The following is a 26,128-nucleotide window of genomic DNA, read 5'->3' on the forward strand; positions in this document are numbered from 1 at the left end:
TTTTAATTTATTTATTTTTAATTAGAGAATCACCGTGAGGGTACAGTTACAGATTTATACACTTTTGTGCTTATACTTCCCTCATACAAAGTTTGGGAACCCATCCCTTCACCAGTGCCCATTCTCCACCACCCGTAAACCCAGTGTCCCTCCCACCCTCCCCAATCCCATCTCCCCCCCACCCCACCCTGCCACTGTGGCAAGGCATTCCCTTCTGTTTTCTCTCTCTAATTAGCTGTTGTGGTTTGCAATAAAGGTGTTGAGTGGCCGCTGTGCTCAGTCTCTAGCCCTCATTCAGCCCGCAACTCCCTTCCCCCACATGGCCTTCGACTACAATGTAGTTGGTGATAGCTTCTCTGAGTTGACCTTTCCCCGGAACGTGAGGCCAGCCTCGAAGCCATGGAGTCAACCTCCTGGTACTTATTTCTACAGTTCTTGGATGTTAGTCTCCCACTCTGTTATTCTATATACCATAGATGAGTGCAATCTTTCTATGTCTGTCTCTCTCTTTCTGACTCATTTCACTCAGCATGAAACTTTTCATGCCCATCCACTTGACTACAAAATTCTTGACCTCCTTTTTTCTAACAGCTGCATAGTATTCCATTGTATAGATGTACCAAAGTTTCCTCAACCAGTCATCCGTTCTGGGGCATTCGGGTCTTTTCCAGATTCTGGCTATTGTAAACAGTGCTGCGATGAACATACATGTGCAGATGTTGTTTTGATTGTACTTTTTTGCCTCTCTGGGATATATTCCCAGCAGTGAGTACCAAATATTTTTAAAGTGTTTTTTCATTGCGTCTACTATTGCATCTACTGAAAAATATTGTTTCAGTAATTGACAAACTTTGTACTTTTTTATAGTAAGAAATCACTTAGAATGAGGCATTTTCTCCCAAATTTTAAAAAGTGAAAAGGAGAGTGCTAAATCTTAATTTGCACTGGAATGACTGTCCACTGTTTCATTAGTACTGAGTAATTGTTAATAGGAATATACTTCAGGTATTATAACTCAGGTGATTTCTTGTCTTTACCTTGTTTTTCTCTTGTGGAGCTTAGTGAGAGTTTTAGAAGCCTGCAACTCATCTAACTAGTAAAAAAAATAGAGCTGGGATCCGGGCTTGGTTTGTCTGCTTTGAATGCCTGTGCTGGTCTTGGCAATATGCAATAGCAAGTAGGATCGTGTACAGCAGGTACATGATCCTTACCTTGCATGCAATTTACCTGGATTCAATCCTTGACACCCTATATGATCCCCTCAGCCTCCCAGGAGTGTTCCCTGAGGGCAGACCAGGAATAAACCCTGAGGGCAGAACCAGGAGTAAGCCCCTGAGCACTGCCTGCTGTGACCCAAATGACAGAGGAAAAAAAAACCATAATTTGTTTAAAAATGAAATATTTGCTTGATCCTCAATCCATGTACATGTGTACTTTTCAGTTGATTTTTATTTCTTAAATTTTAGTTTGTGTTCTCACCAGTTGTTCATGTTTTAACACTGTAAAATAAAAGGACACTGCCCATAAGGCAAGATGTGTTCATAGGAGAGGTTTCAAGTTCCAAAGAATAATGAACCTATTTTTTTTTTAAATAATGCACAGTATTAGTTGAACCATGAAATGCATTGATTTTTTTTTTTTTAATTTTTGGGGTGGAGTTTCTTTCATATTCTTTCTTGAAGTTTCTAGCTTGTCTGGAATATATTTGTTTTTTGTTTTTGGACCATACCTGGCTCTATGCTCAGGGGTCACTCCTGAAAGGTGATTAGGTGACTATGTTTGGAGCTGGGACAAAACCAGGGTCAACTGTGTGCAAAGCAAGTACCTTAATTCCAGTACTGTCTCTCTGACCCTTACACTTAATGTGTGTTGGTCACAACTGTTAGAACTAATTTATGTTTAGTCAGTTGAAATTATTGATCACACCTATGTGTCTTGGTCACAACTGCTAGCGCTTGTTTATAGTAATAGTCAATTAAAATTGTTGTTTTTATTATTGTTATATAGGAGCGTTTAACACCTCATGGAATTTCTGCAGAATGTTAATGTGTATTATTTAGAAAAATAGTATTCTTGGGGGCTGGAGCGATAGCACAGCGGGTAGGGCGTTTGCCTTGCACGCTGCCGACCCGGGTTCGATTCCCAGCATCCCATATGGTCCCCTGAGCACCACCAGGAGTGATTCCTGAGTGCAGAGCCAGGAGTAACCCCTGTGCATCGCCATGTGTGACCCAAAAAGCAAAAAAAAAAAAAAAGAAAGAAAGAAAGAAAGAAAAATAGTATTCTTTGGACAAGTAGCATTGTAGCACTCCTGTCCCATTCTCCATCGATTTGCTCGAGCAGGCACCAGTAACGCCTCCATTGTGAGACTTGTTTCTGTTTTTTGGCATATCGAATACGCCACGGTAGTTTGCCAGGCTCTGGCGTGCGGGCAGGATACTCTTGGTAGCTTGCCAGGCTCTCTGAGAGGGACAGAAGAATCAAACCCCGGTCAGCTGCTTGCAAGGGAAACACCCTACCTGCTGTGCTATCGATACAGGACAAGAAGACAGGGAAATTACCTAATTTTCAATTAACCTGCCTGGTAGATCAGTGTTGGGCCAGAGGGTATGTTGTTTCTTTGGTCCTAGGGTTCTGAGGTTTATCTGGATCATCCTGTTGGTACTTTTAAGGCTGTATGTACCTTGAGATACTAGGAGTACCATGTGGTGCCTGGAATCCAAATTGGGGTTGGCCTTACTATAAACATCGTTCTTGACCATAATATAAATAGAATTTTTAATAAACATATGTCTTCTGCAGAAATGTATGTGATTATAATGTCAGAGATGCTACCTTAAGAACTAAGTCACATGACTCACGGTAATTCATTAAAATAAAAAAATTTTTAAAAAAGCACTAAATCACATGAGGAAACTTAAATTATTATTCAGCAAAGGGTGAATCTATGTAAAATAGTTTTTGAGACTTTACAGGTTTGATTTGCCAGTTTAAATGTTTGTGATTTCCCTACTTTTGAGCCATTCTTTAGAATTATCTCGATAGGTGTATAACACACTATACTAAATTGGGGTAGCTATGACCTAAATATTAAAAGTAATCTCAGACTTTGAGCTTTAGGAATTTTCTTCAGCAAATTAACCTTTTAAGTCATGATATAGCACATAAATATTTTGTTGAATAGGAGGTAAAATGTCATACTAATGAACTAATTTACATCATTGTTCATATATATTTGTGTTTATATATATTTATTTGAAGATTAATGTCTCATGTTTTGATGAGCCTTCAATATAATTTTTGTGATAATTTTCTCATTTAGAGTATTGTGTAGATGCAGTCAACTAGTCTAGCACTTAAATCTTTAATAGATTAGATTTTTATCCTGATTGTGAGATAGAATTTTAGAGTTTAAATATAATTATGTTTCTTTGCATTTTTAGGCCCTTGATGAGCCTCCCTATTTGACAGTGGGCACTGATGTTAGTGCTAAATACAGAGGAGCCTTTTGTGAAGCCAAGATCAAGACAGCAAAAAGACTTGTCAAAGTTAAGGTATTGTATACATAGATAAATTAATAATTTGATATAAATGTTATATTGAGCAAATTAAATTTGATACTGAACTTTTATTTGGTGTGTTTTGAATGTTTATACTTGTTTCATGAAACATTAGTTTCTAAGAGTGATTTTAATGTTTTGGCTTTCCGGCCATAACTGGTGACACTCAGGGCTTATTCCTGGCTCTGCACTCGGGGATCACTCCCAGTAGTGTTGAGGTTACTTGACCAGGTGTAGTGCCTGGAATCAACCCAGGTTGGCCACATGCAAGGTATGCCCTGTGCTGTACTGTCTGACTGACCCCAGAAGAGTGATTTTTTTACTCATTTATTTTTGGTGTGGTTTTACTTTACTTTTGATGTGGAGATTGAATAGTGCCTCATAGGGGCATTTTACCACTGAGCTACCATGTTCAAGGAGTGACAGTTAAAAAATATATATGGTTGGGGGGCAAAGTCATTCTTAAGTCATTCAAAGGTCATTTTATCTAACTGGAACAAAATTAGATCACAACTGTTTTTTATTGTTTTGATATTTTGGTGTTTGCTTTTGGTTTTGAGTCCACAATTGCGGTGCTCAGGGCTTACTCCTGGTTCTGTGCTCAGGTATCACAAATGTTAGTATTCAGGGGACCATATGTCAGCCTTGTGCAAGGAAGGCAAACATGTTGCCCACTGTACTATCTCTCCACATTCTAGATCAACTGTTTCCTAAATTTCATTTCACTGTAGACTTGCTGTTTCATTAATCATTCAGAACTTGAAAGGACCTAAGAATTTATTTAGTTTAAATTTTTAACATTTTGTTTATAATTATATTATTAAATTTTTGGGCTGGAGCCATAGCACAGTGGGTAGGGCGTTTGCCTTGGACGCAGCCGACCTGGGTTTGATTCCTCTGCCCAGCAAGCTACCGAGAGTATCTTGCCCACACGCCAGGTCCTGGCAAGCTCCCCGTGGCATAACAAGTCTCACAATGAAGATGTTACTGGTGCCCGCTCGAGCAAATCGATGAGCAACGGGATGAGGGTGACAGTTTATTATTATATTATTAAATTTTTTAATAATTGATAAGAGAGCCTGGCAAGCTACCCGTGGTGTACCCGATATGCCTAAAACAGTAACAACAAGTCTCACAATGGAGACGTTACTGGTGCCTGCTCGAGCAAATCGATGAGCAATGGGATGACAGTGTTACAGTGATTAAATTTTTAATATTTTGTTTATTATTATATTAAATATGCTATTCAGAGGCTCATGGTGCTGCGTGGGGCTCCATATTCAGTGTTGGTGGTGGAACTTGAAGCCTCCGCATGCAAAACATATGCATAGCCCCTCTGCTTAGCCCATTGAAACGTCTCTCTGACTTTAATTTTAACAAGAACAAGTCTCAGAGTTTTAGTAGTAGCAAATTACTATTCCAAAATCATTATAATTGGTGGTAGAATGGAAATTATCATAGCTCATCACATTTGTGGTTTATTTTTTTCTTTTTCTCAATTTCTCTACTAAATCACCATGTGGAAAGTTACAGTTTCTAGGCTATGTCTCAGCCATACACTGCTTGAACACCCGTCCCTTCACCAGTGCCCATATTCCACCACCAAAAACCCCAGTATACCTCCCACCTCCCCGCCCCCCACCCCCGCCTGCGTAGCTGATAAATTTTACTTCATTTTCTCTTTACCTTGATTACATGCTATATTTCAACACAATATTCACTATTGTTGTTGGAGTTTCCCCTCAAAAAAACAGCCCTGCTGACAAGGAAGCATAGTTAGTTTTCCATTGCTGAGAATGAAGAGATATGAGGGCAATATTGGCCACGCGGTTTAGGATTTCTGCATTTTAGTACTTTTAGTTAACTCCAGTGAGATTTGTGTTAGAAATTGCATCATTTCCCTTCCTGGGGCAGCATGGGGCTATTGCTTAGTTCACAGTCTAGAGACATTGGTAGAAGCAGTTGCTGGTACCAAAAGTAGTCTAGCTGGCCTCCTGATTGTGGTCATCAGCAGCAGAGCGGCCACACAAACAAACATGTGGCCACCCAGGTCGCATCTCGGCAGAGCTCGCACTCATATCATCCCGGCCCGAGACTGCCCACACAAGCTTTCCGCTGTTTTAAGTTCCAACCTCTCTCTCTTCTTTTTTTTCTCTTCCCGAGTCACCAAGTTCATACCTGCTTAAAAGTCCTCTAAAATGGCCACATTTGTGTTTTGTATCATAATATAGAAAAAGAAATTGTTTATAATTATTAGAAACACAAGTGAAGTATTTGAATGTCTATTGAGTGGCAAACTGCAGGATAGTTAGTTGAGGTGGGGATATGAGGATGAGATTGATCTGATTTTTTGTCTTTAAAGGATTTAGAATCCAGATAAACCCTAGAGGTTATCGAGCTGTTACCAGTATCTGTACTGGATTTTCCCAAATGTTTACGTGTATGCTTTTTCCCTTGTTGGTGAATGTGTGAAAAAAAAATGCCCTGGTTGACTTTAATTTCCACTCCTAATCAAGAACCACTGTGATAAAGTCTTAAGATTATTTTATTAACAGGGTGGGAGGGACACTGGGTTTACGGGTGGTGGAGAATGGGCACTGGTGAAGGGATGGGTTCCCAAACTTTGTATGAGGGAAGTATAAGCACAAAAGTGTATAAATCTGTAACTGTACCCTCACGGTGATTCTCTAATTAAAAATAAATAAATTAAAAATAAAATTAAATTAAATTAAAAAAAAAGATTATTAACAGAATATTGTAAACTATATTTTCCTACTCTTGGTCCCACCCTACTTTTTTGTTTTCACTTACTGGTGATGATGAGCTTTGTGATTTTTTTTTTTTATTTTGATTACACTAGTATTGTACTGGAACTCTGTTCCTTATGGTGACCTTTCCTTTTCTGTTTCACACATTTGTATTGCCTGAGAGCATTTTCTTTTCTTTTTCTTTTGCTTCCTGCTATCTTAGAGATGAAGGGAGGACTTTGTTTTTAGTCATTTGTCTCACTTTTCTAGACAGTTACTGCTACACCCATAACACCTTCCTGTAAATTAGATAAAAACTCTGTCCCAGTGGAGAGCCTCTTTAGCATAGCTTGTTATAGAGATAAACACTTTTATGCCCCTTAGAGAAAGGTGTGCCCTTTGGATAAGAACAGTGATTGGCCTTCAGAGCGCAGACTGACTTCATCCTGACCTCAGATCTCAGAAGGGTGTTCCTGTGTAAGGAACGAATTAGGAAAATTCATTCTTTTCTTGTAATTAGTAAAAGGAAGGAAACTTTTAGTACCAGTACCTTCAAATGATGAATATCTAAATAATGATATCTGCTGCTTATTTCTTTTTGTTGTTTTCCAAAAATCTGTTTATAATTTAAAGTTATTTTCTCAGCAATTATGGTAGTCTATACCAGCTTGTTTATCTTCCAAAGTTAATAAATGTTCAACAATTTACTGATACAGTTTTTCCCCATAAATCTTCATTTATTGATCACTTTGTGCTAAACACTATATTAGGGACCTGTTTCCCACTTGTAAGTAGTTTCTTTTTCCCACTTGCAAGTAGCTTGTGGTCTAATTCAATGACACAGGTGCTTAAATGCATAAAAAATTTTTTTTTTCTTTTTGGGTCACACCTGGCAATGCACAGGGGTTACTCCTGGCTTATGCACTCAGGAATTACCCCTGGCGGTGCTTGGGACCATATGGGATGCTGGGAATCAACCCAGATTGGCTGCGTGCAAGGCAAACGCCCTACCTGCCATGCTGTCAGTCCAGCCCCTTAAATACATAATTTTGATAAAGTATACTTGCTTTTGTGTCAGATAGACATACCTGAAATGTTGTGAGTTCAAGACACCTCTTAGCTTTACATGTACTAGTTCTTTAATTTTGGACTAGTTACTTATACTTTATATTCCTCAGTCTTCTTTCCAGCAAAATTGAATCATTATGCTTATCAAGTAAGGTTGTTACAAGGTGATATATGATGGTTGAACTTAATGATCATTTGCTCTGAATAAATGTTTACTGTTGCTGCTTATTGTTATCTTTTACAAAATGATGTAGTAACTAATCACCTGGGAATTCCATCACCCACCCTCTTATTTTATTTTATTTTGAGGCGAGGGATGGTCCACACCTGATGTTGCTCAGGAACTCACTTCTGGCACCATGTGGTGCTGGAGCATATATCCAGTGCTCTTGTACTGAGTGCACTTCAGTTCTTTGACCCATTTTTCTGACCCACCACTCTCCCTCTTGTTTTTTGGTGGGGGAGGAAAAAGGAAATAATGTATCTGAAACAATTCCTGAGAGTGTTAAATAAAATATGAGATGTAAAACATCACCAGTTTAGTCTTGGAAGTTGTTGAAATAAACTTTCCAGTTAATATAGATAGAGATTTGGTTCTGTGTAAGCTAGGCAGCTGTTGGTTTTGATTAATTGTAATAGAAACAGATTTATGCATTACTGAATTTGTTGCTTACTGATTTTTATTGTTGGTGGCTAATTAAATTTATAATCTCTAGGTGACATTTAGGCATGATTCTTCAACAGTGGAAGTTCAGGATGACCACATAAAGGGCCCACTAAAGGTAATTCATTTATTAATTTTTCATTATTCTAGGAATATTATTATGCATTATTAAACATAATTGTACTTAGTTCTTTTTTTTCATTCATTGCCTGTTTTGTTATTGAATAGATAAATAGGTAATTATCTCTAGATTGATAGAAAAGATAAATTTGGTATTCAGTAAAACCTGATATGATAACAAAATCTAACAGTTTATTCAGAAATAAAAATGAGCATTAAGGTAGCATGGACAGTCTTTTATTTACTCATTTACTTGAGTCTCACCTGATGATGAACACTAGGGATTAAGTGATAAAAATTTTATGATGAGCAGGAAAGTAACAGAGAGGAAATAATTTTCAGCGCTTTTAGTCCTTCGCAGTAACTACTTCTAGGTGAAATATTAAAAGGCAGGACCTTCAGTTATAAATTTAAGATTATCATGCAGTGAAACAGACTGGATTTGGGGAATAAAGAGGCAGTGTAGAGATGATTTAGTGATAGTGGTGAAGAATCTTGGGCACTTTGATGTGGTGGGGAACAGTAACTTGTGCATGTTAGTACTGCTGTATGTTAGTACTACTATAACCATATTACCTAAACTATATTAAAAGACAAATTATTAAAAATATGCTAAGAAGAACAAAATGAAATAAAGTGCTAAAGAGTCTCTAATATCTAATAAACTTTTTAAGTGGTGAACTTGTTTATATATAAAGATTGATTTTAAGTATTTTTGTTTTGTTTTGTTTTTTGGGAGCCAGACCCAGTAGTGCTCAGGACTTAATCCTGGCTCTGCACTCAGGGATCACTCCTGGTGGTGCTCAGGGAACCGTATAGGGTGCCAAGGATTGAACCCAGATCAGCTTGTGCAAAGCAAACCCCCCTACCTACAGTACTATCACTCCAGCCTCTGAAACTCAGTTTCATTTATTTGAATTCATTTGTCCTCATTGTCCATTCCAATAAATGCTGCTTTTTTTTTTTTTGCGAGCAAATTAAAGGAAATGTGTTGATAGCTACTGTATGTTTTTTGGACCTTCTAAAATGTCTGAAAATGGACATTTGTCTGATAGTTTTGTAAATTGCAAATTTCTGAGTGCAACGAAAACCTTTTACCCATGAAGCTATTAGATGTTGTATCTATCAAATTCTGTTGTGGTTGACTTTAGAGACTTTAAAATACACACTGCATATATAGTAGGTACTCCAAAGGATTGAAAATTGCGATTTTTTTCTTTTTCATAAGTATTATCGTTGCTATTTCTGTTCTGTATATTCTTCCTTTTATTATTGTATTCAGAAATCAGAGTCAAACTCTGGGATTGAGCCAAGGGCTCACACATACTAGGCATGTGTCCTACCACTGAGCCACACACCCAGTCCTTGTAGTGCCACTTTGATATTACATGTGCAGTCTAAAGGACAAAAATAAGTCCATTCATAATGAAATTTTGCTCTCTAATAATGCTTAGTATTTGCCATTTTTTATACATATATTATTTCATGTAATCCACCCAAGAACTCTTCATAGAAGAGGAAACAGAATAGATAAAACATTCTGGCCCATTGCTTATAATAATAATGGTAGAACCAAAATTTTGGTATTTTCACAGTTTGTATTTGAAGCATTGAGCCCGCAGGGTGATGTAAAATCCACACCTCTCTATTTGTATTTTTGCGTCTTTCGGCTACCACCATAGCTGGAACTAGTACCTTACAAAAACCAGTGTTACAAAGGCATAGAAAAAAACTTTAATCCATCTTGTCTCCTTGGGTTTTTTTTTTCTTCTTGTCTTCTGCTTTTTGGGTCATGCCTGGCATGCTTAGGTTTTTATTCCTGACTCTGTGCTCAGAAAATACTTCTGGCGGGCTCAAGGAACCCTATGGGGTGTCGGCGTCAGGGATCAAATCCAGATTGGCCTCATGCAAGGCAAAGGCCCTACCCACTATACTGTATCTCTGGCCCTTTATCTTTGTATCCTTTTACAATCTTCCTGATTGTGATATGATTGGTTTACTTGATTTTTTAAATAAATTTTTTCTTTGTGATTAAAACTTAGGAGTATTCTGATTATGAAGGAAGTGAGTCTTAGTAAATTTTAAGATTATAAAAATATTTTTGTAAATTTTGATCTGTAGATAAATTTTTGTAAAGTCAAGATTTTGAATTGTTCCATTATATAATTTGTAGCTTTCTATTAGCTGGTAGAAAATTTCAGTATTTGGTCTTGTTCTCCAAGCCCAATGTTCTGCCTTGAACATGTATCTGGCTTACTTGTCTCTGTGTCTTTGCTTTTTCCACTCTGGAGAAGTCTGTGTTTTCTCTTGAACATGTGCTTCCTCTCTCTTCTCTCACTTCTTCTTTCTAAGTAAGTTTCAGTAAAAACTATATTGTGTCATTGTTTGCCTCCTGAAATTTTTTTTGTGGGGTGAAAGGCAGCAGACCCAGAATACCGAGTTCGGACGACTTTTCTTATCCTGTAAAGTTAGGACTTTTCTTTCCAGTGTGAATCTGAAGTTCCTCAAGTAATTGGGTTGTAGGAAACCATGCTGTGCAGAACAAGTGGACCCAGGTGCAGTTTGATGGCTGCCTCATGCCCTGTCGGTGCTTATAGTAAACTTTGCAGCTAGACATTTCCTTAATTGCTGGTGGCGGAGGTGTGTCATACAGAGACGTGGAAGACTTTTTTCTTGAGTTGACGTCCCTCACTCTCCTCACTATCGAGCCAACCTGCAGTAGAATAGTGGCAAACCATGGGACTTGGCAGAACTGAGATTACCAGGCACTGAGCTCAGAGGGAGTGGGGAAGGAGAATAAAGACCAGAAGGATACTGTTGGAGTGTCTTACGCACTTCGGTGGTGATGACATTGTGCATCAGTACCAGGACATTATTATAGCCCCTGACCTAGATTTCAGTTTCAAAAAAGAAAATTAAAATTTGGAGAAAAAAAAAGTAAAAGAAAGTTTTAGTATTTGAATAAATCTTTTCTTGGAAGAAATAAACCTACTAAAATAAGAAGTGTATGGAACTTTAGCAGTAGCACAGAGCACAGTGGGTAGAGTGCTTGCCTTGCGTGTTATAGACCTATAGCCCTTTTGGTCTCCTGAGCACCACAGACAGTGTTTCCTGAGTGCATAGCCAGGACTAACCCTTGAGTGTTGCCGGGTGTGGCCCCAAAACAAAAACAGAAATATATATATTTTTAAATATGATGAAGTTTTTACTCTCCAGAGGTTCATTCATTGTTTGGGGCATTTCTTAAGTCTAAGTTTCTTCTGACCACTTTTTATTTTTGTTATCATGATAAAGTGTACATAAATAACATCTTTCTGGTCAGACAAAAAATATTTTAAATGATTCTTAGTAGAACATTTTAGTTCTGGGTGTGGGAGATGAAGTATTAGGGATACAGCTCAGGGCCTCATAAATGGAAATTTGTGCCATAGATTTTTTGTTTTTGTTTTGGGGCTACACCACCCAGCGGTGGTCAGTTTTACTTCTGGTGGGGCTTAGGGCACCATATGGGAAGCTGGGGATCAAAGCTAGGTCTGCTGCATGCAGAGCAAATGCCCTCCTCCTTGCACTATCAAACCAACTTCTATGCTCTACATTTTAACTTAAAAAAAAAAAAAGAAAACTAACTTGTGGGGAGCTGGAGCAATAGCACAGCAGGTAGGGCGTTTGCCTTGCATGCGTTCGATTCCCGGCATCCCATATGGTCCCCCAAGCACCACCAGGAGTAATTCCTGAGTGCAGAGCCAAGAGTAAGCCCTGAGCATTGTTGGGTGTGACCCAAAAAAGGCGGAGGACACGACAATGACAAAACAAAAAACCTTGTGGGCTATTCCCAGAAATACTTAGGATCTGCAGGTGCTGCCTTTGACTGCTTGGCTGTGGAGAATTGAACCAGGGCTTCAAAGCCGGTAGGAATTTGATTTATCACTTAAGCTACATCTTCAGCCCCATTCTTTTATTTGTGAGTGGTGGGTGGGGGGACTGGGACACACCAGGGGTGCTCAGGGCTTACTTTTGTGTCTGTGCTCAGGAATCACTCCTGACCATGCTCTGGGGAATATATATTATGACGGACTGAACAGGTGTTGGCTGTGTGCCAGGCAGTCTTCTTAACTCCTGTCCGAATGCCCTAAAACCCCTTCGAACTCACTAGGAGACTCCATGTTCCTATCCTTCTGCCATTGTCTTCTTGAGGAAGAGTGGTAATGTGTGGCAAGGAGAGTTGTCCTCTAGGAGCATTCAAGAATCCCTGAAGGAGTCCTCATGAATCTATTAAGGAGCTTGTAAGAATATAGCCATTTTTTATAATAATTCTTCAATATTATTTGCTTTTCAAATTATATTAACATTTTACGTATGAGTTTAAAGCAGTGGTGGGGAAAACTGCTGGTACTTAACACCAAAGAAAGCAGTGGTTATTTTACTCTTTACTATCATGCACCCAATTTTTTTTTTTTTTTTTAAACAGCTTAGGGGCTGGAGCGATAGCACAGAGGGTAGGGCATTTGCTTTGCATGCGGCTGACCCGGGTTTGATTGCCAGCATTCCATATGGTCCCCCAAGCACCTCCAGGAGTAATTCCTTAGTCTTAGTACATGAGTCAGGAGTATTCCTGTGTATCACCAGGTGTGACTTCAAAAGCAAGCAAACAAACAAAACAGCTTAGGATTGGCTTATATATTTGCTAAAAATCTTTTCTAACTTTTTTCTAATAATTTAGGTTGGAGCTATTGTGGAAGTGAAGAATCTTGATGGTGCATATCAAGAAGCTGTTATCAATAAGTTGACAGATGCAAGTTGGTACACTGTCGGTAAGGAAATAAATTTCAAAAATGTACTCCTGGGCTGGAGATACTACAGTGATTAGAGCATGTGCACCTCCCCAGATTCTATCCCCCACACTGCATGGTCTCCAAGTACTGTCAGGTACAGTTTCAGAGGCCCTTAACTAACTCCCTGGCTGGTTCAGGTCATCTCCAACACCACAGGACACAAAGACCTTCCTTCCCTCTTGCATTAAACTGCTTGTCTGGTTGGCCAGGAATCGCCATTATGGCATCTGGCCTCCTGAACATCATCCTCTCCTCCCCCGATATATATTTTCAAAGATAAAACAAAATTTTCTTTCTCTCCTAGTACCATAGGTTGTATTACTATGATAATGGTTTTTATCTTAAAAATTGATTTTATGTACTTGATATATCCTTAAAGGGTGGAATGCATGATGCTAACGCCTCAGGATTTTATCCTTGGAACTGGGTGATCTAGCATTGTAGGAAACATCACCCAGGTACCACTTGGTGTGACCCTGAACCAAAACAGATGAACTTCTTTCATGTATATGTGCATATAACATAATTTGAATTTATTTGTTTCTATTATAAATAAAGTTTATAGCATTCTTTTTCACTTTTAAATTATATCTTAAATTTATGGGGGCTGGAGCGATAGCACAGCGGGAAGGGTGTTTGCCTTGTATGCGGCCGACCCGGATTCTATTCCCAGCATCCCATATGGTCCACTGAGCACCGCCAGGGGTAATTCCTGAGTGCAGAGCCAGGAGTAACCCCTGTGCATTGCCGGGTATGACCCAAAAAACCAAAAAAAAACCCAAAAACCAAAACAAATTATATCTTAAATTTGTGACACCATAGTCCAGGGGGTAAGATACTTGTTTTGCATGTAACATTCCTGGGTTTGCCCAGTAGTACATATTGGTCCCCTGAGTATTGCCAGGAGGGATCCTTGAACACAGAGCCAGGAGTAAACCCTGAGCACAGCCAGTTGTGACCCCCACCTCCAAGAGAAATTTGTTTTCATCTTAACTATTTTAAGTGTACATTTCACTGCTATGCCTATTTTAAAAGAGAAGTTTCTAACTAGTGTATTTTATATTTGATAGACTGCAGTATATTTTCTCTGATGGTATTGTCAATTTTCTTGTTCTTAAATGCTGGATTTAATGTTTTTGTCAATGTATGTATATTCTACTGTTCGCATTGAGAAATGGAGATTAAAGGGAAATATACTTTAAAAAATATCAGTAGAGGGGCTGGAGTGATAGTATAGTGGACAGGGTATTTGCCTTGCATGTGGCTGATTCAGGTTTGATCCCCAGCAACCCATGTGATTCCCCTGAGCCCTGCAAAATGTGGTCCTTGAATGCAGAGTGGAGTAACTCTTGAGCACTACCTTGTGTTGCTCAAAAAACAGAACCAAAATAAATATATAAAAATATCAGTAGGAGGACAAAGATATAGTATTAGAGTTTAAGGTACTTGTATTACATCCTGTTGATTCTGGTTAGAATCCCCCATACAGCATATGTGGTTGCTGTGAGCATCAAGCCAGAAATAGCCTCTAAATTCCACTGAGTGGAACAGCCCCCCAATTCTTTACAGTGGTCGGGGAACTGTGGTTTCCGGAGTCATTTTGCATGAAAAGCAAGTTCCTTAATCCCCAGACCATCACTCTGCACCCCTTTGATTTATCAGTTTTTACTTAAGCACTGTGATTTATATTACTGTTGGTAGTGAGTTTCAGGCATATAATAAATATTCCAACACCATACTAGAGTCAGCTTCCCTCTACCAATGTCTTTTTACTCCAAAAAGAAATACTTGGGCTGGAGTGATAGCACAGCGGGTAGGGTGTTTGCTTTGTACGCGGCCGACCCGGGTTTGATTCCCAGCATCCCATATGGTCGCCCAGCACCCCCAGGAGTAATTCCTGAGTGTAGAGCCAGGAGTAACCCCTGTGCATCTCTGGGTGTGACCTGAAAAGCAAAAAACAAACAAACAAACAAACAAAAAAACCCAAAAAACAAAAAGAAATACTTTTCAACAGGGTCAAATTTATTCCCCTGGAAATTTCTTGATAGTATCCAGGGACATTATTGGTTGTCAGTAGTGATATAGGGATGCTATTAGCATCAAATAGTTAGAGCCACAGATGGCTGTTTAATATTCAGTAGAGCATAGGACAGCCCCCATGACAAAGAATTATCTGATCTGGTCCCTAATTGCAGTAATTCTCAGGTTGAGAAACCCTACTTTAAATAATATAGAATAATTTTAAGGCTTAGTCTGGACATATTAGTTGCTAATTAGGTTTCCTGTTTCTTAGGTAAACCTGTCCATAATAGTAGGAAAATTTGTCTATTCATTTGAAAAGGGCTAAGTAATATTTGAAATGATTTTTTTACTGAAACACCAACTTCTGTTTTTATTTGGTATTTCTTTTTCAGAGAAGTTTATTTTTAGGCATATTGTATTTTTTTCCTAGAAATTTGCAAAGATGCTAATTATTTGAAGTTTTCTTTTGTTTTTGGAACCTCACTTAACTGTCTTGCCCTTACTCTTAGTTTTGTGCTCATGGATTTATTTATTTATTTATTTTTGTGGGGGCTGTGGGCGTCATATATGGTGCTAGGAATTTAACCGATATTGGTCACTGAAAAACCTTACTCTTTGTACTGTTTCTCTGGCCCCTGAGGTTGTCTCTTTTAAAATGTGGACAGCTTCAAATACAATACAAAACAATATTTGTACTTACACTTGGGAAATTCAATGGTAACTTATATAATTTTATTAAGTGTGATAAACCCTTCAGCAATTTCTGTTTTACTTCTTAGTATTTGATGATGGAGATGAGAAGACACTGAGACGATCTTCACTGTGCCTAAAAGGAGAGAGACATTTTGCTGAAAGTGAAGTAAGTTATTATTTAATGAGTGACTGTATCTTAATCTGTATTGCAGAGGCATTTTTTTTTTCATAGCTAAAGAAAATAGGACAGTTCATTAGTACACAGTATAATGTATTCTGTGGAACATTTTTAAAGGCTTGTATTTGACCCCTTAATATGTGAAGGACTGTCTTTTTTATCTTAAAGTATTTAATTGTAGAAAGATATCTGATTATATATATATATACTTGGACCTTGTCATCATGAAAGATTATGTAGATACCATAAACAGTCACAAACAGCGACTAGCTGACATGATAGTTTCTCCTCAATGAAGCCTTTGCTGATTGCCCAATCTAGAGAAGTCCTTTCTATCTCTCTTAGACTTTTTAGGTTGAATTGGTTTTCTTTTTTTCATATATATAATTTCTTTCTTTCTTTCTTTCTTTTTTTTTTTTTTTTTTGCGTCACACCCAGCAATACACGGGGTTACTCCTAGCTCATGCACTCAGGAATTACTCCTGGCAGTGCTCGGGGGACAAAATAGGATGCTGGGAATTGAACTCAGGTCAGCCGAGTGTAAAGCAAACACCTTACCAGCTGTGCTATTGCTCCAGCCCCATGTTATATCTATCATTTCTTGATATCAAAAACTTATAATGTTTATTGTCTGCCTTCCTCACAAGAATATTTCACAAGTTCAGGGCTTTTATGTGTCTTTTGTTCTAGAACAGTGCCTGGCACAGTGTCAGAACTAACTAAATATTAGTTGAATAAATAAATGAAGTACTTTGCCAGTGTCTTTACTATTTTATATATGTTACGAGATCTACAACTTTATAGCATAGATACTATTATTGTCTTTAATTTACAGAAACTGGAACTGAACTTATGCACAGAGCTTTATAGTTCTTTCTGGTACCAAAGCCATTTTATAAAATTGAAAGGTATTATTACTAAGAATAGAGGGTTTATAAAGTTTTGTAAAGCAATTCAGGGTTTTAATTGAACATATTATTAGAGTTACATTTATAATCCCACTTTATAAATACTGTAAGTGTACAGTAGTATGAACCATCATTTCATTTTTACTGGACACTACAGAATAATATCTTTGGGAATATCGTAATGATTTTAATTTGAGACCATTTTGTTGGGGCTGAAGCAATAGTACCAGGTAGGGCATTTGCCTTGCCCGTGCAGCAACCTGAGTTTGATCCCCATGCATCCCATAAGGTCCCCTGAGTACCATCATGACTAATTCCTGAGTGTAGAGCTAGGAGTTACCCGTCAGTATCACTGAGTGAAACCCTCCCCCTCCAAAAAAGAAAAGAAGACCCTTTTGTGAGGGTGTTTTACGTCATACTGGACTATTCTGACAGTTATTCTTGACTGTGCTTAGGAATCACTTTTAGTAGTACTTGGGGTACCCTAAGCAGTTTTCTGGTCATCTAAATGCATAGTAGCATCTCTCTGGTCCCAGACTTTTACTTTTTATTCTTTGGAAAAGATTTTCCTTTTCTTTTATTAATAAAGCTCTATTTCAGTTTGAAATTTGGAACAGGATTTTCATATTACGATTCTGCCCTATATCTTAGTCTCATCGCCAACCGTACAAGATTATGGCACAGAACTTTTTTCTTGGTTCCTGTTTCACCTTGCTCCTCTTTAAGACCACTAGATGTGCTTGTTCCTCCATGTTGTCTTTTATGAATTCTTTATGAAACCTGATCTTGTTAATCATTTGTTCTTTTGTACTTCTTGTTCTTTTATGATCTTATTAGCTTTTGGGGGGCGGGTAGGGAACTAAGCAGGTTTTCAAAAAAAGATTTAATAGGATCCTTTTTTCTTTCCCAGCAGTGTTTGCTACTCAAATGCTTTTAATAGTTTTTTGTTAAATTAATGTATTTATTTCATTTCTTTTCCTCACCTCCTTCCTTCTGATTTTTTGTTGCTTGAGATGGGGGCTTTGTAGTCATACCTGGTGTGGAACTTTTTACATTTTTAGCTTGCCAGGGTTCACATTGGAGTTTGGCAGATGTACTCTCTGAGGTTTGCATTAACTTTAGTTGCATGCTTTCATAATATTTATCTAGTGAACACACTTAGTTGAGTCCCATCTGTTATAGTTGTAGTGCTCACTTAGGATTATTGCAGTGCTTGCACATGTACTGGGCTCATCACAGGTCACACCCCATTTTCTGTGTTCACACATAACTAGTCGTGTTGCAGCTGGAAATCACTTGAATTTCCAGGGTCCACAGACAACAGAGCTTTCAGACTCAATCCACAGAACAGTCAGGATTATACTCTGCACATAAGGGTCATGGAAGATTTGAACTTGTGACCATAGCTTTAAGGCCGACTCTCTAAACCCCTGTGCTAATTATCTGGGCCCAAGGTACGTATCTTTTGAAAATCATTTATTTCTATCAAATCCTCATATTTATATCTTTGAAGATATAAATCTTCATTTAGGAAATGTATTTTGTTTTTGGAGAACTTCAAGTTGAAGTAGTTCATCTGAGAGATGTAGTGCAAAGTGAAAAAGTATCTCAGCTTCCTTCTTTTTAGCTTCAAGGAGGATCAGTTTTACCACATGCATCCATACATACTTTATATGTTTTGATGGAAGGCATTTAGAATACTCTGTTACTCCTTATCCAATTCCTGTAAACCAGGAGCTGTGCCAGATACTGGGAATACAAAATTAGGGCCAAGTGGGATCATAAGTAGATCAGATCATGGGTTAATATACTGGAGGTATACAACTTTAATGAGAATGATTAGAAATCGATTTTTTCCCCTTTTGGCAAGGTATAGACACATCCAGAGGTGCTCAGGATTTACTCCCTGGCTCTGCACAAAAAAAGCATTGTTTCTGGCAATGCTTGGAACCTATATGGGTTCTGGGGATCAGACTTGGGCTGACATGTAACGACTTTGACCTTTGAGAGGAAGGCCGCTTTGTTCTTGCTTTATTTTGAATCATTAATCCCATTAATAAATTGCATTCCTAAAGATTTAAATTCAAAATTTCCCTGATAAGAGGTCACAAGCACTTTGCAGTGCTTAAATTCCTGATTATAGCCATGCCATAATCAACTCATTGAGTAAGTTACCCGCTGCCTAACATCTGTCACAAGTGTTCAAATCGATTAGGATTCATAATTTGAATAATATGTGAAAGTAGGTTCATTAATTGATATTCTCTTTGATTGAATCAAAAACTCTTAAATGTTAGTTAAAATTTCAGCTTAGTACTGTCAGTTTCCTTATAGTACAGGAAATTGAGTCCCTGCCATCCAAGAAACCAAGGATGTGGCTAAGCAGTACAGCACATTTCTCACCCTACAAGGTTGTGGGTTTGATCCCACACAATCACTTAACATTAATAGAAGTCCAGCTGCATATTTTCTCCAGCCCAGTTTAATTAACAAGGCTGAAGACATGTTTTCTGGGCTTCAAGAATTTTCTTTACCTTTTATTATAAATCAAGAATGTGTTTTTGATTTTTTTTCCTCTCAAGTAAGGAAAAAAAACATTTTCCTTTCATCTTTTCTGTCACTGTAGAATTAAGTTGTTGTTTTTTTTCTTTTTGGGTCACACCCAGTGATGCTTAGGGCTTACTCCTGGCGGTGCTGGGGAGGCCATATGGAATGCCGGGGATTGGACCCAGGTCGGCTGCATGCAAGGCAAATGCCCTACCTGCTGTACTAATGCTCCAGCTCCCAGAATTAAGGTTTTTATAATATGAATTGAAGCTTGGTCTAAGATACTAAGTTACAATTTTTATTACTATGGAGGGACTGTTTTACATAGAATTCTTTTATGTGATTCTTAGATAACTTCAGAAACCCTAGTATTTTCTTTCCTAGTATTTCTTTTCTTGTCATTTTCTTATTAGTAAAATGACAAGATAGCTTAAAATAGAAATCACAGTACTTAAAAAAAATTTCTGCTTTCAGGAGAGCTGTTTTTTAAAGGAGGGGGTTTGATCCATCCATTAGTTTGGTAGGAAGTGAATACAGATTAATTTTCTCTATCATAGTGTTTTGAAATATTTTCCTTGGAAACCACAAGTAGAAGTTAATGACAAGTTAGTGACTTATAAAGAGTTCCATTGTGGCATGTTACTATATTTGAGCCAAGTTTGTCTCCCAATAAAAATTTTAAATGCCCAACTTTAAAAATGATTTAAAAAAAAAAGAATTTCACAGAGAGGTGAGGTATCCTTAAAGATCTTAATGGTCTCAAGCAAATTGTTTAGGCAGAATTAGAAAGTTGTTTTCTGCAAATGAAGGATTAGACTTTGAGAGTTGGGTTTACATAGAGTGTTTTGAGGAGACACCAACTCTAAACATTAATAGGTACACTGGCTCTCATTTACTAAAATATCAGCAACATATAATACATTATCTTATTTATTCATCTATTGATGTGGAAAGTTTGGGGCATACCATTGGTATTCAGAGGCTATACCTAGCTCTTTGATCAGGATTGTCTCCTAGTGGTGTTCATGGGAACATATGTCAGGAATAGATATGGGGTATTTCACATTTAAGGCAAAAACCTTACCTCCTGTGCTCTAGCCCTGATTCACCATTTTATTTTATTTATTTATTTATCTATCTATCTATCTATCTATTTATTTATTTATTTTTTTATTTTTTTAGTTTATTTAGCTTTTGGGTTTTTGGACGATTCTCAAAAAGTTAGACGTTGAGCTCCCATTTGACCCAGCAATACCATTCCTGGGAATATATCCCAGAGAGGCAAAAAGGTATAGTAGAGATGACATCTGCATTTCCATGTTCATTGCCGCTCTGTTTACAATAGCCACAGTGTGGAAAAAACCAGAGTGCCCGAAAACAGATGATTGACTAAAGAAACTCTGGTATATCTACACAATGGAATACTATGTAGCTGTCAGAAAACATGAAGTCATGAAATTTGCATATAAGTGGATCAACATGGAAAGTATCATTGCTGAGTGGAATGAGTCAGAAAGAAAGAGACAGACATAGAAAGATTGCACTCATGTGGAATATAAAGTAACTGAGAGGTACAAGCTTACAATGTTGCGATTTCTGGCAGATATTTCTCTGGACTTAGTTACTAAAATACTAAAATACAGAAATCCAAAACTGTGCTGCTGCTAGTGCGGCCTCCTGACCTCATATCTCTTCATTCTCAGCAATGGAAAACAAATTATCAAATGCTTTTTTTTCAGCAGGTCGACTTTAGGGGGGAGAAACTCTAAATCAGTAATAGTGAATTTTTTGTTGAAATATTGAATGTAATCAAAGTAAAGTGAAAGTAAAGTGAAATTTACCAGTTACACATGTGGGGTGGGGGGCTGGGGAGATGGGGGGGAGGTATACCGTGATTCTTGGTGGTGGAATATGTGCACTGGTGAAGGGATGGGTGTTTGAGCATTGTATAACTGAGACTTAAACCTGAAAGCTTTGTAACTTTCCACATGGTGATTCAAAAAAAGAATAAAATTTAAAAAAATAAATAAATAAAAATGAATTTAAAGGTAATTTTTGTCCCATAAAAATTACGGTTTTTGTCATTTGGATTTTGTTTTTGTTTTGATGTCTTTTTGGTTTCTTTTGAGGGGTGGCCCACAACCACCAGTGCTCAGAGTTTTCTCCAGATTCTGCACTCAGGGATCACTTCTGATGGAGCCCAGGGAAACATATGTGATTAATGCAAGGCAAGGGCCATACCTGCTGTACTATCACTCCAGCCTAATTTTGTTTATACTTTGAAGAAAGTAATAGTCACTTAATGGTTCATGGACAGTGTTGTTTTGTTTTAACTACCTTAGTTTTTGGTTTTGTGTGCATATTCATATGTACTTTAAAGCATCTGCTTATTTTCTAGAAAATTATGCAAAATGGATTATTAATGTGTTTTCCCTTTTCACATTTTAGTTCATTGCTCTTTCAACAAAATTTTCTGTTTTAAAAGGTAGAAACTGTCTTTTACGGGGACAGAGTGATAATACACTTGCCTTTCACTCAGCTTAACCAGGTCTGATCCCTGCCACCCTATATGGTCCCCTGAGTACCACTAGGGGTGATCCCTTAGTGCAGAGCCAGGAGTGAGAACTGCTGGATGTTACCCCAAAATAAACCAAAAAAAATTACCTTTTAAATGTTAGAATCAGTTTGTTTTTAAACAACTCTTTAAATGCAAGTTTATAGACACTACAAGTTAATACAGCCCTTTGACTTGTAACGTTGAGATATGTTTAACCTGAATTGATCTTTACTTGGTGTTCAAGAAATATCTGTAACAATAAAGATTCTATTAGAGGGATAAAAGTAATAACAAGTATGAAAAAAATCTTTGAAATCTTATAAAAGGATTATCATAAATTGATATAGAGATTGATTAGTTAAAATTGTATTTTCAGGTTTATACCTTATTTCTTGGGAGTCTGGAGCGATAGCACAGTGGATAGGGTATTTGCGTTGCATGCAGCCGACCTGAATTAGATTCCTCCATCCCTCTTGGAGAGCGCAGCAAGCTACTGAGAGTATCCCGCCCGCACGGCACAGCCTAGCAAGCTACCCATGGCATATTCAATATGCCAAAAACAGTAACAAGTCTCACAATGGAGTTGTTACTGGTGCCTGCTTGAGCAAATCCATGAACAATGGGATGACAGTGCTGCAGTGCTTATTTCTTAAATTTATAAACATTTTAATGAAATAACTTTTTTTTTTTTTTTTTTGCTTTTTGGGTCACACCTAGCGATGCACAGGGGTTACTCTTGGCTCTGCACTCAGGAATCACTCCTGGCGGTGCTCAGGGGACCATATGGGATGCTGGAATCAAACCCGGGTCGGCCGCGTGCAAGGCAAACGCCCTACCCGCTGTGCTATCGCTCCAGCCCGTAATGAAATAACTTATTCAGAAAATTTTATATTAAATAATATATTCAGAAAAATTTTAAGAAATAATTGAATTGAAGAGGATCATTCTAAAATCTTTCTGCTTTAAACATCAACCAATTCTTGCCTTGAAACCTTTATTGTTATGTAGAGTGAGAAACAAGGAAGGATTGTCATATTGTCACTTGATAAATAGAACGACATCCGTTGATTTTTATCTTCACACCAATCTTAATATTGGATGCTACAGCTTTGAGAGAGGAGAACATAAAATATTGAACCTAGAAAAGCTAGTACTTATGTTTCCTTTAAAAAAGATTATTGGACAAAATGTTTGCAAAGTATATTAGCCTATCTGGAGCTTTTTCCAAGCATTTGCTATTTTATGATGATTTTGTTTATTATATTTTATAGATTGTTGTTCTATGTTTGCAGAGAAAAATATGAACTATAGTTGGGTTTTAAGAGTTGTTTCTATAAGTACGATAAGGATATTTATCCTGTCATTCTCAAGTACAGTTTTCCTCTGAGCTGTTTTGTATTTTAATCATTCTTAGAGATCTGTTAATCCTCAAATTGATAGTAAAAAGCACCTAGAGTAAGACAATTTTTCCATCTTTTTTTTGTAATAATGGGCTTATTCATCTTTATTTTAATATATTTATTACTAGAGATATTTTATTTTGAGTAAAGTTGTACTTTAATCTTCCTTGGGGGAAATTTTTAGTCTCAATATAAGTATATATTAAAACTGATTAAAAATTATTTGGTTTAAAAAAGTGAAAAGATTGCAACATAATAACTTTTGATGGGTTTATGTTCTTACCCACAGACATTAGACCAGCTCCCACTCACCAACCCTGAACACTTTGGTACTCCAGTCATAGGAAAGAAAACAAATAGAGGAAGAAGATCTAATCATATGTAAGTCCATATCATAAATGTTGGTTGAACCTGAACTCATTTCTTCCAATATTGTTTTAATCGTTACCCATTTTAAATTGTAATGTTCAAAATACCAAATGGGTCTAATGGTAATTTCAGAGCCAATAAAACTTTTGGACTCCTTAGCATGCGTGCTCAGCCAACTTGAATAAGCTGTGAAACATACAGATACATTTTTATCTGTATGTTTCTTAATGCTGTAGTCAAAATAGCACTTGTCTGCATTCTCTTTTACATTCTTTGTTTTCTTTATATTGTGCTATTTTTTTGTGCTGGTATTTTCTCTTAATTGTTTCACTCAATTCTTAGCATAAATGTGTCTACCGTTGTGTGAACCATTTTGCTCTCCCACTCTTTTAGAAATGGAGATGTTTTCTTGTCCTCTGAACACTTGAAATCATTGCATTTGTCTAATTCACAAAGAATTTTACTACTTTTTATTGTAGTATTTACCTTTCTTTTATGTTTTTCATCGCTCTGATAGCAGGAACTGCTTTTAAGTTAACATTATTCTATACATTTAACAAATTAGTTTCAATTTGTTTTGAAAGAAAAATAATTCATAGCAAAATAATAGAAATAATGGCATCAGACTTCTGAATAATAACACTGATAATAATAGTCAGTAGAATAAAGAATGGGAGTCTTTATTTAATAAAGGATTGAAGGATCAGGGATATGTCTCAGCAGTTGAGCATTTGCTTTTCATATTTGATGCTCTGGGATCAATCCCAGTGCTGTATAAATAAATGAATTGTGTATATAAGTTTATTTATAATACCATATAAATAAATAAAATTAAAAATTAGTAAATAACTTTAGAACTGGATAAGATGGCTTAAGTAATAGAGCATTTGCACGAAATGTGTGAGCTCCAGAGTTCTGTCCTTGGGGTGTCTCTGGGCCTCTGAGCACCATGGATCTGAGTAGCCCTTGTCACCGTCATCATCATATTGCTTGCCAAGCAATATTGGGACTATTTCTAAGCCCTTCTAAGCCCCAGAGGGCATAACCCCTATTAAAAATAAAAATCAAAACTTTTCCTTAAAAGGCTAACAGTGAAAAAATAGCAAGAGCATTTAGTAACTTTTAAAAATTTATATAAGTAGAGAAAACTTATCAGTAGGATGGTGGGGATGTACTTAAATGTGAATTAAGTTCTTGTAACAATGGGAAGTCAATAAAATGCCTAAAAGATACAAATAAATGCCAGTAGAATAATATCATTTAGGCCTAGGGAGATGACTCAAAGGCATGGAGCACATGCTTTGCATGCAGAAACTCTTAGTTTGACACTTGCCACTGCATGGTTTCCTGAGTATACTGGGACTGACCCCTGAACACTGAGCAGACTCCAGCAACACCAGGTGTGGCCTTAAATTAAGAAAATAAATAAGGAGACTATTATCCAAGAGTTGGTCCCTAGTTACTGCCAGCAAACAGTTATTAAAGGAAAGTAACTCAGGACCAAAACCATAGTACAATGGGTAGGGCCTTTGCCTTGCGTGTAGCCGACCCAGATTGGAACTTTGGCACTCCACATGGTTCCCTGAGCTTGCCCTGGAGTAAGCCCTGAGTATGGCCTGGTATGGCCCACTTCCCATCCCTCCAAAAGATGAAATGAGTTGAATTTTTAAAAACTGTAAGTGGATCCTTTTAGCCAGTATGTAAAATTAGATGTTAAATTTAGAAATATCTGAATTTTGGAGATAGAAAAATTATGTAAGCACAAATTAGGTTCAGCTTTACAGCAGACTCATGAAGGTAGATAATACCTATCCCAGAACAAAAACCAAAAAAAAAAATGTCAAATTCTCATTAGTCAGATCTCATTAGTGGCTAAACTGTCTTAGTTTTTTTTTTTCTTTTTTTTTTTTTCATTTTTGGGTCACACCCAGCGATGCTCAGGGGTTACTCCTGGCTTTGCACTCAGGAATCACTCCTGGCGGTGCTTGGGGGACCATATGGGATGCCGGGGATCGAACCCGGGTCGGCCTCGTGCAAGGCAGATGCCCTACCCGCTGTGTTATCGCTCTGGCCCTAAACTGTCTTAGTTTTTAAGAGCATGAATTGTAGAGGCAAATGGGCTTGGATTTGAGTTCTGCCTTTGGCGTGCCTTTGCTGAGTGACCCTGGGCAGATAGTCTTATGCCTAATTTTCTCATCTGTAAAATTGAGATTAATATTGTTACTTGTTTCTTTGTTAAATTCAGTGAATACCAATTCACTCCATCCAAGTACTAGGTGACACCATGTATTCAGTGGAAAAATTTTCATGAAATATGGCATATGTATGACAGGGTTTCACTTTTATATAATAATATGTATATGTACTTAGGGAAAAGTTCTGGGACTGGAGCAGTAGCACAGCAGGTAGGGTGCTTGCCTTGCACATGGCTGACCTGAGTTCAGTCCCCAGCCACATATGTTT

General features: G+C 37.4%; 1 protein-coding gene across 4 annotated transcripts in view; it reads left to right on the forward strand.

Annotated features, from left to right (window-relative positions):
• The window catches only part of ARID4B (AT-rich interaction domain 4B), a 143,220-nt gene that overhangs the window by 41,996 nt on the left and 75,096 nt on the right, over positions 1-26,128 (forward strand). For all 4 annotated transcript variants that reach the window (XM_055146801.1, XM_055146803.1, XM_055146804.1 and 1 more), the window contains exons 3-7: positions 3,444-3,554; positions 8,092-8,157; positions 12,880-12,970; positions 15,793-15,872; positions 23,586-23,677. In XM_055146801.1, the coding sequence (XP_055002776.1) occupies positions 3,444-3,554; positions 8,092-8,157; positions 12,880-12,970; positions 15,793-15,872; positions 23,586-23,677 (440 nt within the window). The remainder of the gene's footprint in view (positions 1-3,443; positions 3,555-8,091; positions 8,158-12,879; positions 12,971-15,792; positions 15,873-23,585; positions 23,678-26,128) is intronic.

This window comes from Sorex araneus, chromosome 9, assembly GCF_027595985.1.
Source record: "Sorex araneus isolate mSorAra2 chromosome 9, mSorAra2.pri, whole genome shotgun sequence".
Lineage (NCBI taxonomy): Eukaryota > Metazoa > Chordata > Mammalia > Eulipotyphla > Soricidae > Sorex > Sorex araneus.